General features: G+C 39.2%; 2 protein-coding genes across 2 annotated transcripts; one reads left to right on the top strand and one right to left on the bottom strand.

Annotated features, from left to right (window-relative positions):
• The first annotated feature begins 1,217 nt into the window (after positions 1-1,217).
• Positions 1,218-4,550, top strand: ikzf5 (IKAROS family zinc finger 5). Its single transcript, XM_034237959.1, has 3 exons — positions 1,218-1,917; positions 2,349-2,522; positions 2,601-4,550. Exons 1-3 carry the CDS (start codon positions 1,785-1,787, stop codon positions 3,557-3,559), a joined length of 1,266 nt encoding a protein of 421 aa, XP_034093850.1. The 5' UTR covers positions 1,218-1,784; the 3' UTR covers positions 3,560-4,550.
• Positions 4,551-5,371: 821 nt separating this feature from the next.
• LOC117560845 (deleted in malignant brain tumors 1 protein-like) lies at positions 5,372-11,477 on the bottom strand. Its single transcript, XM_034237923.1, has 15 exons — positions 11,391-11,477; positions 11,240-11,293; positions 10,745-10,837; positions 10,245-10,283; positions 10,063-10,161; positions 9,161-9,202; positions 8,850-8,948; positions 8,227-8,262; positions 7,999-8,143; positions 7,638-7,849; positions 6,904-7,079; positions 6,562-6,792; positions 6,327-6,487; positions 5,618-5,862; positions 5,372-5,529 (listed from the first exon to the last, which is right to left on the bottom strand). Exons 1-15 carry the CDS (start codon positions 11,440-11,442, stop codon positions 5,483-5,485), a joined length of 1,731 nt encoding a protein of 576 aa, XP_034093814.1. The 5' UTR covers positions 11,443-11,477; the 3' UTR covers positions 5,372-5,482.
• Positions 11,478-17,485: the final 6,008 nt, after the last annotated feature.

Genomic DNA, 17,485 nt, shown 5'->3' with positions numbered 1-17,485 from the left:
AAGTTAAAATGGTTGATATTATCTAAATGGACACACAAACAGCTCATACAGATGCCAATATTACTACACAGAATAAAGTGTAGTTATTAGGTAGATTGATTTTCAACAGCAAACATGTGACTCATGTTACAAAGTAAATAATTACCTTGTCTACATTAGTGATGGAATACCATTGCTCTGACAATAGCAGGTGTAACGAAGTAAATAGATACCAGAGCTCGGTCGTTTATCATTTTCAACTCAATGGTTTTCCTACAACTTTGACACAAATGCGGCAATGCGATCTTCCCCAAGCGCTTACTTGTAAATTATTGATTGTGATAAAACATGAATGAGTCAATGGCTTTTGAAAGTAATGCAATTGTTGTGCCTCATTTGCCACTAGTGCATAATTGCAAACTGCACATCTGAAAGTCTGTCATGTCACTGATGTAAGTAGAAATGCTATCAAGTTAACTTCATTAGTTTATTAGTTTGTAAGAGAGCAGTGTTTCAATTCAATATGTCTGTGAAAAAAATACCACTGAGCTCGTATATGCAAACAATGACAGTATGAATCTTTAAATCACCAATTCCCAATAGGCCTATGCTGTCCAAAAAAAAGTTCCTTCAGAAATAAATCCTTACATTTAAAGAGCAGATACCAACCAACATGTTTGCATTCATCAGACTTGGTTGAATGAATTCTGAAAATAATGAGTAACAAAGTTGCACAATATTTAACAGAAAGGCAATTACACAGTGTATCTTTCAGCGGTGCTAAAAGTATCTAATTTGTAACCGATGAGTTTTAGCTAACAAACAAATGTTTGTTTGTAGACGTTTGGAAAGCACAGCTTCTTACAATTGTTTAAACCTACTTTAACTCGACGCCTTGATACAATTCCAAAACTTGAAGTCTATGTTTTAAAAAATACTATGTTAATTATAACTAACTGTATCTTACCCATACTGTGACCCGTTTTTAGGCCTTGACGACTACTAACATTGATTTATTCGGTCTCCTGACACAGAAAACCGGCAGGTAAGTTCGTTGTCGATTCATTGTACACTTCACAAGCATTGGATAATAATATTTTGTGGGTTTCATACAATATATTCAACTGTATCACTGTTTTATGTCAACCCAAGTAAGATCGTTACTGATAGGAACCTTTCTTCGCAGTTACATCGAGTTTTTGGCGGGAATGATTTCACCGACGCACACTAAATGAACTTTCACCCCGCCTTATTGTTTTGATTAACAGGTTGTCTTTTCGCGTGAATTGAAGCAAGCACCTCGGGTGAAAAACCTCATAAAACAAGTGGCACTCATTGGGATTTACTGAAACGCGTACAGTCTGTGTTAATAATGACCGTGTCGACTTGATAGCGGCACTGTTGTTGACAAAGATGCTTTTCTCTCAAAGATAAGCTAACGTTAGCTGTCTGGTAGCGTATCTTTGGTATCAACATGACGGTGATGGGGAGCGGTGTGTAGGAGCGACCCACCAGACATTGGATCGCCCCGATTTCCTGCTTGTCAATCACACATCTCCAGGATTATCATGTCTGTATGTCTGGATACAGTCGACACGGCTTTCTAAACCAAAAGAAACAAAACTGCCTTCATCTAACCAAGATATCTGCATGTGGTCTTTAAAATTCAGCTATTGTGATACTGTGACTTTTTCAAATAACGTCTTAGCTACATTTTTCGGACCTCATGCCAATTCACTTCCGATCTTCAGTAATTAAAGTCAATACGTGTTTGTAGTGTTGGGTATTTTCATCACTTTCTTTCAATGGGCGAAGAAAAGCCAGACACGCTTGACTTTGTGAAGGATTTCCAGGAGTATCTGAGCCAGCAGACCCAGCATGTCAACATGATATCAGGCTCTGTCAGCGGCGTCAAGGAGGCGGACGAGCTGCCACCAGGTAACCAGATATGTCTTTTATTGTTAACATTTTTGCAATATTCAGCAGTATTATTCGTCTGGATTTGGTGGTATTTGATACAGTTGTATCTAGACCAGCAGCTGACAGATGCGCCTATACGTATTATGTGATATCTGACTTCAAATATCTAGTTATCAGGCATGGTCATCTACATATTCCTTCAATAAGTCTGTGATAAATCGGTGTTTCAATGCATTAATGCACAAATGTTACTAAAGTATAATACGATATGTTATTTTACAACCAACAGGAGTGATAGCTGTAGGATTGAGTCTAAAGCAGTTATAGAGGTCATAAAAAAAAAAGAATTCCATCCTAAATATTTTTTCAGTAGATAGTTGAATATAATTAGATGTTGTAAGGGGTGACATTTCATTTTTATAAAAGATCCTGCTTATGTTCTTGTGCAGACTGCGGTCAGAATGGACTGGATCACCCCTCAGTGGACATGTCTCTGGAGGACAGCTCAGGGATCCTAGTGGATGGTTTTGAGAGGACCTATGATGGCAAGCTCAAGTGCCGCTACTGCAACTATGCTACCAGAGGCACAGCGAGACTCATTGAGCACATCCGAATTCACACGGGTAAGTGATGATACTTTAGTTTCAGGGAATGTCATTGACATTGTTTTGTTATTAAGTCTGTTTTCCTCTTTCAAACAGGAGAGAAACCTCATCGCTGCCATCTCTGCCCATTTGCTTCGGCCTATGAGCGCCACCTAGAGGCCCACATGCGATCTCACACGGGCGAGAAGCCTTATAAGTGTGAGCTGTGCTCTTTCCGCTGCAGTGACCGTAGCAACCTGTCGCACCATCGCCGTCGACGCCACAAACTGCTGCCAATGAAAGGTGCGCGCTCACTCTCCCACAAGAAGATGCTGAGTGTTTTACAGAAGAAAGCCAGCTCACTGGGCTATGGCCGCCGGCTCCTCATCAACTTCAGCCCCCCTTCTATGGTGGTGCACAAAGCTGACAATGTGAACGACTTCTCCCATGAGCTGCCCCACTTACGCCAAGAGTCGTATGATAATCAGGGTCGCACAATCGACGATGGGCACTCCACAAATCACCATCACCAAGACATGGTTATGGAAAACCCTCTGAATCAGCTGTCCACCCTGGCAGGCCAGTTGGCGAGTCTCCCTTCAGAGTCCCAGGCCCAGAATCAACCCCCCATGTCTCCAGGAGCAGAGTCTATCGTCGATGAGAAGCCTTTCCTCATCCAGCAGCCCCACCCTGCCACAGCTCCTGTAGCTGTCTCAGCCAGCATGGCCCACGCCTCCTGCTCGTCCCCAATCACCCCAGAGCCCAGGGCCCCCCCCCACATCACCTGCAGCCCTGGGAGGGGACCCTGCAGCGAGCACAGTGGGCGCACCAGTACCCCCAGTGTCTCCAACAGCCAACCCAGTACGCCGGCCCCAGGCCTGTCTGTCCCACTCCAGGACCTCCACATGCTGCATCACTGCCAGCACTGTGACATCTACTTTCCCGACAACATCCTTTACACTATCCACATGGGCTGCCACGGCTACGAGAAACCATTCCAGTGCAACATCTGCGGCCACAAGAGCAAGAGCAAGTATGACTTCGCCTGCCACTTTGCCCGCGGGCAGCACAAGTGATGGAACAAAAAAAAACTTTTATTGGACAGCCTTGTTTTATTAAATCCATAGTTATATTATTTATTGGTCTTTGACTTGGCCTTGATGTAGCCTAGCCTTTGAAAGTTGTACTTATAAAATGGCAACATTCAGATTGTATACCTGTAGGTGCCCATTCAAGTGTATTATGAGGGGATGATCAGTGTTTTCCACTGGTTGAGAATGTATTTGTAGTAAAGGAGGGATTTACATTTACACACTGTTGTAAATCAGAAAAAAAGATTCTCTATTTAGCTGAACTAATTCATCATATTTTATGTAATAGATGACCAAATTCCTAATACATGTGAAAAGAAATTGCCTTTTGAGTTTTTTAAATGCATAACTTGTGTGACCTTTCACATATGTAATTCCAATGCAATACCATGCAACACTATGGTAGCTGACATAAAAAGCCTTATGAATTACCTTAGAAAAATGGTCAACATGTTCCAGGTTTGGGATTTAGAGTAAAATGGCTAAAACACGGACCGAATACAGGTGTGATCTTTTCGGTATAGGAAAAGATATCACACATGAAATTGGCTTCCACTTTTAACAGCATGTCCCTTTTAGCTAAATAAAAATACATTCTCAACCCTACTGGAGCTATTTCTAAAGGTTGATTATTGACACAGCAGTGAACCTATTGGCCTTGAGTTATCAAAAAATTATTTCATTATATAGTGCATTACTTCTATTTCTTTGCAGTGCCTGACATAGTCACCTTAATTGGTCCAAGATATAAAGGACTGTTACTTCTTTACATATTAATAGATATTATTACAATATCCTGTTTCTACTTAACGTAAAGGGCCTGGAACCTTAGAAAATAGTTTGGGCCTTTGTAGTTATTTTTTGGTAGCCATGATTTTTTTTGCCAAAATCCTGCTCCAAGATTGCTGCTAAGAAACGTTGGAATATATGTATGGCATTCACAGTAAATGATGGCCAACGTTTGTAACTGTGGTTTGTGATCTGACTGTCAAACTACATGTTGTAGACGTCGGGAGTTCCTTCACACACAGTGCCCTTCCTTGACCAGCATCATGGTCACAATCACTTGTTTTTGTTTAAATGGTTTGGTATATCTTTTTAAATCACATCCTGTCACATTCTGATGTTTTGATATTGTATGAAGTCACTTTAATATCCAGTGTTTAGGACAGAATCACCAAGTCTTGTGTCTCATGTGAACACGTTTTCAGAATTGCCACGTAGCACAGGGGTTGCCAAGTTTTAGCCTTTGTGATAAGACAAAGATTCCCCATCTATCATACGGATCCTTTAAAGTGCTTTTCTGAATATTTACTGAGTATTGTATTCTGAGTCGGTGGGTAGATGTTTAGTGTCCAAAAAAGCAAATGTTGCAGTGAGACTGCTACATCAGCAAGATTATTCTTTGTCTTGGGTACTGTTGTTTGTTGCTTAGCAACATGCGGGAAGAACATAGTTACTGTTTCTAGGACCACCTCCTTGTTGCCATGCTTACCAGTACTGGGAGCATCCAGTAATGACTGCCTTATGTTCTCTGTGTCATAGGTTCATAGGTAACAGTGGATGGCGATCATTCTCCCCCTCTGGATGGCAAATCATTTCATTGTGAGATGGATTAATCTTACTAATTTATAAGTAAAGTGTTTTCTAATTTACTGCACTGTGTCTTCTGTCATCCTTTTTCTTCATCTTATTTGTGTTCAAGTACGGAAATTAATAACAGTGATATTTTTATCATGGGTTTAAATATTTAAAGTTCACTTGAGAGTATGTCATGATGAAATATACAAACACATATTGTCTTTTGAGGATGCTTTTAATCAGTTAATGATGAAAGGAAAGAAGTGCTGATTCATTGTCACAATGAACAAAAAGAACAGTGAAGATGATTGAAGCCGCAGAATCAAGTTAAGCCTTCTCCTGCTTAGGAGTCTCTTCCTCCTGTTTCTCTGGTTCTGTCAAAGAGAAAGTGACTTGTGTTTTATTGTACAGTTTTCTTAAGGTTATGACATCCCAACCAAAACCAAGTAGATGACTACATACCTTTGAGTTGGATGGGACCCAGGACCAGAGTTTGGCTGTCGTGTTTTGACCCCACGTCTCTGGCGGCGCGGTTGTAGCATCCACGGCGGCAGCGGGAATTGTTGTCAGAGGCGAGGCATATCAGGACCTTGCACTGGATGTACACCGACTCTGTGGCTCGCAGGAATTGGAAGGCCTGAAATCTGAAGCGGGCATAGGGATGGGTGCCACTGACGTAGGCATAGTAGGTGTTATCCACAGGACAGCTAAAGGAGAAACAGACAGTGTTACTGGAGAATATTACTATGTCCGGTTATCAGAAAAAGCTAGGTCCGGTAAGTATTTCTATATTTTAATACTTAACTGATTAAAGAAAATATTAGATTCTATATCAAATAGACCAGTCACACAATTCAAAAATATTCCATTGCAAGAAAAGTCCTACATTCAGAATTGTACTTATGTTTACTGTTTGTATAAAAATCTACTCATTCTGCAAACAATGGACATATCAAGTGTTACATGTTACAATATTTCTGTCAGAAATGTATAAGAAAAGTACATCAAAGAAAAATAATTTACTAATTGTGTTCTGTAACTTTCCATTACTGATGTTTGATGTACTTCACTTGATTTTCAAATGTCACAAATCACACAGCTCTGCCTGTACTTTGAACAAAGTGCAGGTTTTACTCAATCTTCACTGAAACACAGCATACTGTCATCTCACCCATTGCGGACCAGGTAGTGAGATCTGTTCTGGAAATCATGGGGCGATGGTGAGGTCACACAGGTGTCCAGATAGAGGACCAGGGAGCTGTCCCCCCTCCCCAGGTCCACTTGGACATACATGTACTGGTTGAGCGTCACCATGTATGGAACCTCCGTCACCTAAGAGTGTAAAAGCAAAACGTCAGATTTGTAACTAGGTATTTACAGAAGGAATTTCATTTATTTTAACACACCTGATGGTAGAAGTTATTGGATGTGTAGAGCGCCATGCTGGTATTGAATCTGCCTGTTCCGGTAATGCTGCTGTTATCATTGTGACGGACAACGTACATGATCTGGGACACTGAATCCGGCTCCATCCGACAGCCCACGTTCATCTTAAAGTGAGACTGGCGGGTGATCTCGCCAGAGGTGGAGGCGTAGGCTCGGAGAGAGTTGGTGTACACAATGCTGCCATTCTCAAACTGGTAAACAGAAGATATTGGAAAAGAGCCTCTAATTATGACAGTTATTTGAGTCAGGAAGTAATGTATGTTGTTCATTTTTAAGTAAGCAACTGAGCCTAAGTTGTGTACCTTTCGAACATTGCCACAGGTGTTAATGGGGAAGTTGAAGACCACCTGGTAACTGGAAACCTGGGGTCTGCAGTACTGGTCATTCAGATACAAACTCTGGCCGTCGTAGCCGAGAGAGTTGAGGTAACTCCTCTCGATCACAATGTTCATGTTGTCTGAGGAACAGTCCACTCGACCTGACAAAATAATCGTTTTCACAGGATATTTACGACAGTTTGAATTACTTTTACACATGGTTGGTTTATCCGCTGAAATATATGTAATACAATTAACAGGATTAGTATGAACTTTTGTGCAGATGTTCATGATCCCCAGAGGTTGAACCTTCTGACTGCAGTGATCCCCTCGTTCTTCCTGAGGTTCACATTTGTGGTTTAAAATAAAATGCATTAACATATACTGCACGGAATGCAATGAAAGTTGGTGCTTGTATTCATGTCCCCATCAAGATTAAATATAATAACTTTGGTCCTTTACTTTCCATATAGCGCCATCCTTAGGTGTACATTTAATTGTTTCCCATTCCTTTTTATTTGATAAAATACTGGTAATGACCTTAACATCAGATTCACTTGTATGTTGTAGCACCTTGTGTTATTTTAAACGAAGATGGTAAACCTGGTGTATATACTATATCATGCCAAAACCTTGCCATCTTTGTCAATCTACACGAAACATTTCACCCAAATATAATGTCATAATACATTTCTTTTTTTAAACGACCATAACAGTACCTGAGCTTGCTGGCAGAGAGCTAATGAAGTCAGCATTGAACCCTCGACCAACCACAGAGCCATCAGTCTGGAAGAGCACCGTCATGTAGTTGGAGGTGGAGTTGAAAGTACTCTGTTGTAGACTGTCGTAGCACACTTTACCCAGAAATCTTGAGTTAACAGACGGCCCATCGTAGACGTTAATATAGTCACAGCCGCAGCAGTTCTCCAATCTGTTTTTAAGATGACAGCCACAAATTATTGACTTGCATAATGAGTTGATGATAACACATTGAGTGCCAAATTCCCCACAAGTTAAATTAAGACAGAAAAGCTGCTAATATACGAATGTTCTCCAAAAGGGAGTGTTTTCTTCACTCACTGCAGGTAGTCGAACGACAGGAAGATTCGTTGGTCGTGTGCAGCACTGAGCTGCCACACACAGTAGGCGTTATTGTGGTAGCTGTTGGGATGGTTCGGGCTGGAGAAGGAACCAGAGCCGTACAGAGAGCCTCCACAGGGCGATGCTGACCGTGAAGAACATAACATAAGTGTCATTGGAGAAAACTATACAGTACAAGAGGCTTATGTTGCACACTAAGGGTCCTACCTGTAGTTGGCATGTAAGTTGTGACTTGGCAGTAGGCTGTTGACAAAAACAACGTGGGTTTCAGTTTTTGTGTAGAAACTGTACCAATTGTGTGGGACATGATACTTACAGTAGTAGTCATTACAACAGTTTCCATTCCAATCACAAGAGCTTGAATAGGTGCAGCTTCCCATGATATATTTTTTAAGTGGAGATTATTGTCATGTTTCTGTATGGACAGGCTAAAAAGGGTCATGTTCATGCCCTTGAGACTTTGAACACCAACAACTAATACCGTTGTTTTGTTGTTGAGTTTCAGGGTAATTGTTTTAGTCAGGGCTTTATTCAAAGAGTGGTAAAGCTGCAAGTATACTCAATCAGAAGGCTTGTCAGGTGGTGGAATAGCTGTAGAATTTAAATAGTTTTTTAGTACTTTCAAATAAATTTATACAGTTTTTCTCTTCCTTCATAGATTCCTGTTTTGCTTAAGGTACAGAAAGATCCCCCATGGTGTCCTACCCCAACATCCTGTTACTACAGGTAACACATCATATTAAAAGGAAATTATGCAAGTTTGTAATACAGTCGATTTATATGGAAACTTGGGATGACAATTCAGTAGCTTTGTGAATCTAGGCACTTACAATAGTAGTCGTAGCAGCAGTTGCCATTGTATTGACAAGAGCTTGAGCAGGAGCAGCTTCCCATGTGTTGGCCACAGTTGTAACGACACGAGGGCCGAGCTGTAGGAGAGACAGAGTGACGTTAACAGTACAGTATAAAGGAAATGTTACATATGAAATAGCTGAAGGTAAATGGGTAAAAGTGAGTAAAGAGGCGGCAGTAGCTCAGTCTGTAGGGTCTGGAGTGTGGACTGGTAGCTGGAGATAATAACTTTTGTAATAAAAGGCTGTCTTTCTTTTTCTTTCTTAGTAGCTTGAAGAGTTGTACATACGTGTCACGTAAGGGTCCTGGGTAGTGCTTGCAGGGCAGTAATCTAGATAGAGAGAAAGAGAGAGAATAACAAACTGTAATCTTTGTTTTACTGCATAATTCATTAGAAAACACCAGTGTTGTAAGAAGTAGTCATATATCGTACTTAAGTAAAGTAGAAATACTACAGTGAAGTTAAAGTCCTGCATATAAAATCTTACTTAAGTAAAAGTACAAAATCCAAAAGTATTTACTGTGTGTAGTAGTGTCCCGAATCATATATATTAAATTACTGGATTATTTGTGTTAATGCATTTACGTGTTAATCACAGCTGTTAAAGTGGAGCTACTTTCAGTTATTCTGCTGTTGGATATATGAACATATAATTATATATCATTTTTATATATTAGTTTATTTAAAGTTTGTTTTAGCCTGAATCTGAAAAGTAACTGATTTTGTCTAAATAAATGTGATGGAGTAAACAGTATAATATTAGCTCCCAAATCGTAGTGGAGTAGAAGTATAAAGCAGCATATTGTAAAAATACTCAATTGAAGGAAAAGTAAGGCAAGGCAAGGCAAGTTTATTTATATAGCACCTTTCAACACAAGGCAATTCAAGGTGCTTTACAAAAATGAAAGACATTCAGACAAAGGCATTTACAAACAGTAAAAGATAATAAAAGAAAGTACCCGAAATACGGACTTAAGTTAATACTTCTTTGAATGTACTTTACACTTCTGGAATACACCTATAGCTCTTAAACAAAAGGGGAAATGTGTCATTCTCGGCACATCATTTCAGTTGGTTGTGACTGATTGATTGATTGATTGATTGATTGATTGATTGATTGATTGATTGATTGATTTCTCCTCGGCTGCTAAAGGTCGTTTACCCGTTGATTTATTAGACTTGGCACTTACAGTTGTAGTCATGGCAACAGTTGCCATAGTATTGACAAGAGCTTGCGCAGGAACAGGTTCCCATGTTCCAGCCGCAGTTGTAACGACATGAGGACTGAGCTATGGGAAACAACATGTACTTTAAAGAGTGATAACTTTAAAAAAAAATTGAAATAAAACTACCTGAGTGAAATGAACAATACCTGTACGTGCTGTTGGTTCAGCTGTAGAAGAGCAGTAATCTGTAAAGCAGAAATATTAGATTGGTTAGTGTATCAGAATCAGATTCACACAATGTGTGTGCAAGGAATTTGACTCCTCATTTCTGTTGCTATCAATGTGCAAACAAAGAAATACAGGTCTTTGTTTTGCAGGTAAAACAAGGACAACAAATGTAAACAAGGTAAGTATAAACAGTTGAATATATACACAAATAAATATATTAATATAAAGTGTAAATATAAAAAATCACAAATGAAACGTTTTGTAGAGATAGGACAATGGTGAGATAGAGTAAACACATACACTTATATATACTTATGAACCTAAACCCCTATTTGTTGTTTTCTCTTATTAAATATATCAATGATTGTTTTGCTGGTTCACCCCAGTGATAGAAAAGGTATTTAGATCCTAACTCAAGCAAAAAGCAAACACATAAATAAACCTATGTTATAAATAAAAGTTCCAATAAGGGGCTTACCATAATAGTCTGGACAGCAGGTCCCATTGCTTCCACAGCTTGAAGAGCAAGAGCAGTTTCCAACATGGTTGCCACAGCTGTTTAGGCAGGAATCTGTGGAAAGAGCAGACAGAACAATCACCATCACTGAAAACACACAGTTAGGCTCTCAACATAATGTTATGTTTCATTGTTTACGTATGAGAACCATAAGGGTTATAACATGTGATCTGTGTCATTCTCCTACAGACAAAAACTAAACATTAAAAATGCTTTTAGTTTGTAGCCTAGTTAATTCTTAAATGATTTGGAAAGCAACACTTTGCTGCTTCATTAGTGTCATGAAGAGTGTCATCCTCCTTGTAAACAGTTACCTTTGTACCTGCAAGTTATTTAGAACTACATAATAAATCAGTTATTTTTTAGGTATAAATCAGAACCATGATCTGACATTATGCTGCTAATTTTGGTGGTAACCTTTTTACCTGTTTTAAATTATTGATTTAATTTTTTTACCTGGAGAACCTGTTGCCAGATTCTTTTCCTCACTGTTTTGGATCTGATCAGCACCTGATGAGAAAAACAAAGGAATGATTAACAACATCCATAAACCCTTAATCCAAAACCAAAGAGACACAAACAACAATAAGAAAATTATGCACAATACCTTGCACTCCAAGTGAGGCAATCACGCTGCAAAGAACCACAAGAGTCCACATGGCGAATTCCTTTACCTGCCAACCTGCTTCACATGCTGAACACTGCAGCTTATATAGGCAGACACCTTGACGTGGCACCCATAAAATGCCTGAAACCAACAACAGTGATACTGATTGATTACTCATTCATGGGAAAAACAGCACTTAGTTAACTATCATGAAGCGTACACAAAGATTGTTCACATTTGGTTTCAGGATGTGTTTAAGGATGTTTGCATTAGAAAAAACGTTCATCTTCACAAGGGCCTTTGGGAACTTACAGATGGGCAGATAATAAAATATCAAGTATGATCTTACATGTGTAGCTAACATCTGAAGATGTGTCACTGACTCTTGTAACTACACCAATCCTGCTGCATCAGTTGCATTGATTTTACTGTAACTGGAGATGTTAAAAACATTTTTATAAAAATGATAGTAAAATATTGATGTTGTTTCATTTATGTTAAATCTTTACAGAAATGTATATTTGTCCTGTCCTTTACATGCACACATGTAACACAAGTAATTTAACTTTATCTACATATGTTTTCTGGAAAATCATTTCAGCAGAAAGCCTTAGCTGTATTAATAGCAAATGTTAATGAATTGGCAATTGTTAGCATGCTGACTTGCTGAACAAACATGGTGAACAAAGTAAAAATACCTTTTATTTGCTGAAAGTCAACATTTTAAAATCATGTTGCATTTGTTTAATGCAACATTGTATTAATCTCTTATGGGTTGGATTGTATATATTATCCAATTATAAGGCGTATCTAAATTACAAATGAAAATATGAAACATCTCATTTAGTTATATATTATATTTGTGGTTGTATAAATCAAATATGATAAATTACCTTTTAAAATGTACAGCCATTTCATACTTTGCTTTCATCTATGATCATCAATTTTATTCTTCAAGTATAAACCTACAAAAACATTTTTTTAATGTGTTTATTTGGTAAATTGGGAATATTGGACTTAATATTTGTATCAATGAGTTGCTACACAAAAACACACTGTATGGTGAACGTGCAACATACAGTAGCGATGTGTCATTGGTTGAAACGAAGACAGAAGAAGAAGAAGCATGAATGTTCTTTATCAGTTTGACATTGTGAACAGTTAGTTGAGTGACCTTGAATACTTATCTGTCAAATTGTCAGCTTACAAGAAAGTCGTTCATTTTTGCTTTATAGACTATAACTTCCCGTTATAATAATTTACAATGTTTAAAAAGGATAAAACCGGGCTGTACAACACTAAACGTAACCAGTGTTTCTCTTTCTGGTGAGAAAAAACAGTGAACACTGTCCTGTTGAATCAGCTGTGTGTGCAGGATTTTCCTAATTTGAGTCACGGATGTGGCCTTTTAATATGGAACATTAGCTAAATATTAGCTAATATATTAGAAATCAGCTTAACCCTTATGTTGTGTTCGGGTCTCCCGTGACCCGTTTCATGTTAAAATTATATAATAACTAAGCTCTAGTTTTTTTTAACGGAAAAAGGCTTCATGATATCCTCCACAACAGCTATGTAAACACAAAAAAACTGATTTTGACAATTTTGACAAAAAATCAGCAGAATTGTTGTGGGTGACTCGGGTTCAAATGTGGCCCAATCAAAATGCATCTTTAACTTTAGACACCCCACCCCCACCCCCTTCATCCACTGTAACAATCATTTAAAACTTTTTTGGGGGAGATTGTGTTTTAATATTAGTCTATTATAGTCAGATAACGTAATGATCCACTGTCTTCACCATAGGAAATATAAGGAGTGAATTGAATCACATGTTTTACTTAAATATGTGGTGTAATGTTTTTTTGGGCCATCAAATACATTTACAACAGGATTGTACGGTTATGAATGCATTATAAGTTAGTTATGATGTAGTTAAAATAATATTGGATGATAGTCATTCTTTTTGTGTGTTTTGGACTGAGATAAATCATGGGTCAAAATGTACCCGCGAACACCATGAACGGTAACAGTTTTTGAACACAACACAAGGGTTAATAAACATGTTTATCAGCCGATAAAGAACCTCTGAGAGGTGCTTTCACTTTTACTAGAACTTGTTGGGCTTATTATCTTTAGAACTTACAACAGCTTCAGACGATAAATAGACACAGTACTTTTTTATGTGTACATGTTCATCAAATCCGATGTGTTCTCTCAGTTGCAGATGCTTATGAAGTATAACAAATGCCTATAAAATGTGTCATGATTCAATCAGTTGTTGTGTTTTAAATGGAATAAATACGGTGGCCGGCAGGTGCAAACGCGGAACAACGGCCCAAAACGCATACATAAGCAGGAAACACCTGCAAATAATTAAATGAAAAACAAACAAACCCTGAAAACAAATACAACAGAAAAACGCTGCATTTACAGAAATTATGCAAACTAAAGACAACACACAAACCCCGAAAACAAACGCAACAGAAAAACGCTGCAAATACCAAAACGATATCCAAAGTCAAAAGCACATACAAATCCCAATACACATTTTTTTTAAAAAAACATTCCCGAAGTGCTCCAGGCCTCTAGGGAGCGCGCTACGTGGAACAGATTGACTATGACCAGACATAGAGAGAACAAACAAGAGTGATGGAAATCGGGAGGAAAGAAAGTTCATTTAAAGGTGGGGTAGGTAATTTTGGAGAAACCAGCTCAAGTGCGCTAGAATTTGAAAATACACAGCCGGTGTCGGTACCATATCTGCAGGGGCGGTTCTAGGGGGGGGCAGGGGGGCCAGTGCCCCCTAACACTGGCCTCTGACCCCCCTGTGGCCCCCCTAAAAATGAAAAAATGATGATTTATTACCAGTGTTGGGCAAGTTACTTTTAAAAAGTAACTAGTAATAGTTATAGTTACTGCTCTCAAAAAAGTAACAAGTTACTTTATTAGTTACTAAATTATAAAAGTAACTAGTAACAAGTTACTTTACTTTAAAAATAATAACAATACAAATACAAGTGTTTGTGTTGTTCTGTGGCACAGTAAGAGAAAAGACAACTCCCCATCATTGTAGCATAATGGAAACATTACCATTATGGATAGATTACCGGCCCTCAAGCGAGTACTGCAAGACATAGCCCAAGAACGCAATGGTGAGAGATCTATTGAGGCACGTGGTCTGCTGGCACAGTTGGATCTATAATTCATTGTGCATCTTGTAACACTCCGTAAAGTGTTTGCAGAAACAACATTTCTCTCTGACATGTTACAGTCTTCATCCCCTGACCTTTCAAAGGCTGTGGATTTAGTTGGATCTTTAGTTCAGACATTGAATGACTTCAGGCAGGAGTCATTTTTTGATAACTTGTGGAATGAAGTGTTGAACATTTCTGAGCAATGTGATACCGCAATACAGCCAGCAGCAAAACGACAAAAACGACTGAGCTCTAAACTTGCTGAAAGCTTCGTACTGACTACTGTTGGATAGAGAGAGACAGAACAAGATACACACGGGTTTCGTACAGCCCTTTTCTACCCTGTCATTGATCAGATGCTCAATGAGCTTGATAGACAGTTTTCAAACACAAACTGTGACATGATGAATAGCATCCAAGCTCTTAACCCCAAAAGTGATGCATTTCTGAAGGAGACAACTCTGTTTTCATTTGCTCAGTTGTATGATGCAAATATTGAGGACTTGGGGCATGAGCTACATCAGTTCAGCAGAATGTTAGATAGGAAAATAAAGACTGGGATGCAGAGATCTGATAGTACAGTGGAGCTTGTTCAGTTCATTGAGCCTTATAAAGAAGTGTTTTTTGAGCTCTTCAGACTCTGCAAAATAACAGTCGCAATCCCAGTCAGTTCTGCTTCCTGTGAGCGTAGTTTTTCTACATTGAAGCTGGTCAAAACTTTTCTCAGATCCACCATAACTGATGAGAGACTGAGCAATCTGGGTCTGCTTAGTATTGAGTCAAGGAGGTCAAAGGCTTTGAATCTTGACTTATTTGTTGATCGGTTTGCCAAAAATCACAAAAACCGCAGGATTTTGTTGCTGTAATGTGACATTTTGGGAAGAAAACTACAGCCTGGGATGCAGACACCCTTATGTAAAGTAGAGATGTAACTGTTCATTGCCTTTATTTTTATATGTAAATCTGTCTGTTTTCCAGATATCACATTTATTAGAAATGTGACGGAATAGACGAAACTGATTAGTGCGCGTGCAGAACAGGTGTGCATTCTGTATTCAGTCTTCATGTTTGTTAAATAGCCTACGTGTCTGTGCTTATGGGAAATAATACATCTGAAATCTATGTTTTCTATCTATATGCATGTATTTTATTTCATTTAAAGTCAACATTTAAGATTTGTAGACTTTTACATTAAATCCTTTTCTGTGGATTTAAAAATGTATATTTTCTGGTACTCTTGTTGTGTAAACTTGTTGATCGGTTTGATAAAAACCGCAAGATTTTGTTGCTGTAATGTGAGATTTTGGGAAGGAAACAACAGCCTGGGATGCAGACACCCTTATGTAAAGTAGAGATGTAACTGTTCATTGCCTTTATTTTTATATAAATATGATGTTAGTGCAAAGATGGTACTATAACTTAAGCTGAAGCTAACAGTAATAACTATAAGATCTATCTGAAATAAATAAGTGTACTGAAACAAATACCAATAACTGTATTGCATTGTTTTCTTATGCCCAATTACTTCATACTGTCCAGTTCTCTTTTTCGTCCTGCATGTATTGTTTCCCCCTCAGAAAATAACTGGCCCCCCAGTGGCCCCCCCAGTGAAATTGGTATAGAACCGCCACTGCATATCTGCTCGGGGTACCATGGCCCTTTCTCATTTCATCAAATCCCCCTCCTCGACTCCTCGACTCCTCGGTCCTCCGGTAGTGACCCGGAAATGAATTTTAGCGCGCCATGTTGAAGGACATCTAATTTCTCTCAATGCACTTCGAGGACCGAGGATCGAGCGTCGAGGAGGCTCTCTGTAGGAGCTATAACCGAGGATACACTGATGGGTCCTCCACGGTCCTCCACGGCTCCTTCGTGGATGCACAGAACAGCTGTGAGGTCCGTGCAGAAAGCAGAGCAGTGTGTATAATATATATCACTCAGTATAACAGGCCTACTCTCTTTATTTGCTGTAGTTTAGTAGATAACTACAAACAAAGAGTCGATATTTTTCTAAAACCATTTAGTGCTTCACATAATAAAATACACAACGGCTGTAGCCTGATAATATGCTTTAGGAGCTGTAGGTGTGTGTGGTACAGTGTGTTGGTGTGTGTGTGGTACAGTGTGTAGGTGTGTGTGTGTTGTACAGTGCGTAGATGCAGCGGACAGACAGGTCTCAGTTGGTTTGGTGTCCTCTGCTTACTAGTTTTAATACTTGTAAATAAAACTTTTGGCCCGTAATTTATTTCCCTCATTGTAGCGACCAGAGAGGGGGGGGGGATATATCCAGTCTCTGATAGTGTTATGAGAGTACTCTGTTTGATTCTGAAATGGTATATATTTATATATATATATATATATATATATATATATATGTGTATATGTGTGTGTCCGCATCTGTAGCCTGTTATTGTCTCATTATACCGCACGGTGAATGAATTAAAAGTAAATATATAAGTCGTCATGAACACATCTGTCCATCAGACAGAGGGCTGCTGTGCCTCCTGTCATCATTAATGGACGTCTCTTTAAAATGACCGCTCAGAGGAGAGGAGTTCTCATTTCTCTAACCGCCTGCTGCTTCCCCTCCTCTCTCCTCGGTTCCCCTCCTCGACTCCTCCGTTCGCATCTCCTGTGGGCGGGAGTAAGTCTCGAGGATAGGAGTCGAGGATAGGAGTCGAGGAGGGGAGTTAGAGAAATGAGAAAGGGCCCATATCTGCTCGGGTGTATTTCCGTCGCATCCGTCCGCTGCATCTACGCACACACGGGCCCTTTCTCATTTCTCTAACTCCCCTCCCCTCCTCGACTCCCCTCCTCGACTCCTATCCTCGAGACTTAGTCCCGCCCACAGGAGATGCGAACGGAGGAGTCGAGGAGGGAAGCCGAGGAGAGAGGAGG

This window comes from Gymnodraco acuticeps, unplaced genomic scaffold (genome assembly GCF_902827175.1).
Source record: "Gymnodraco acuticeps unplaced genomic scaffold, fGymAcu1.1, whole genome shotgun sequence".
NCBI lineage: Eukaryota > Metazoa > Chordata > Actinopteri > Perciformes > Bathydraconidae > Gymnodraco > Gymnodraco acuticeps.
This window is presented reverse-complemented; position numbering and strand designations above follow the sequence as displayed.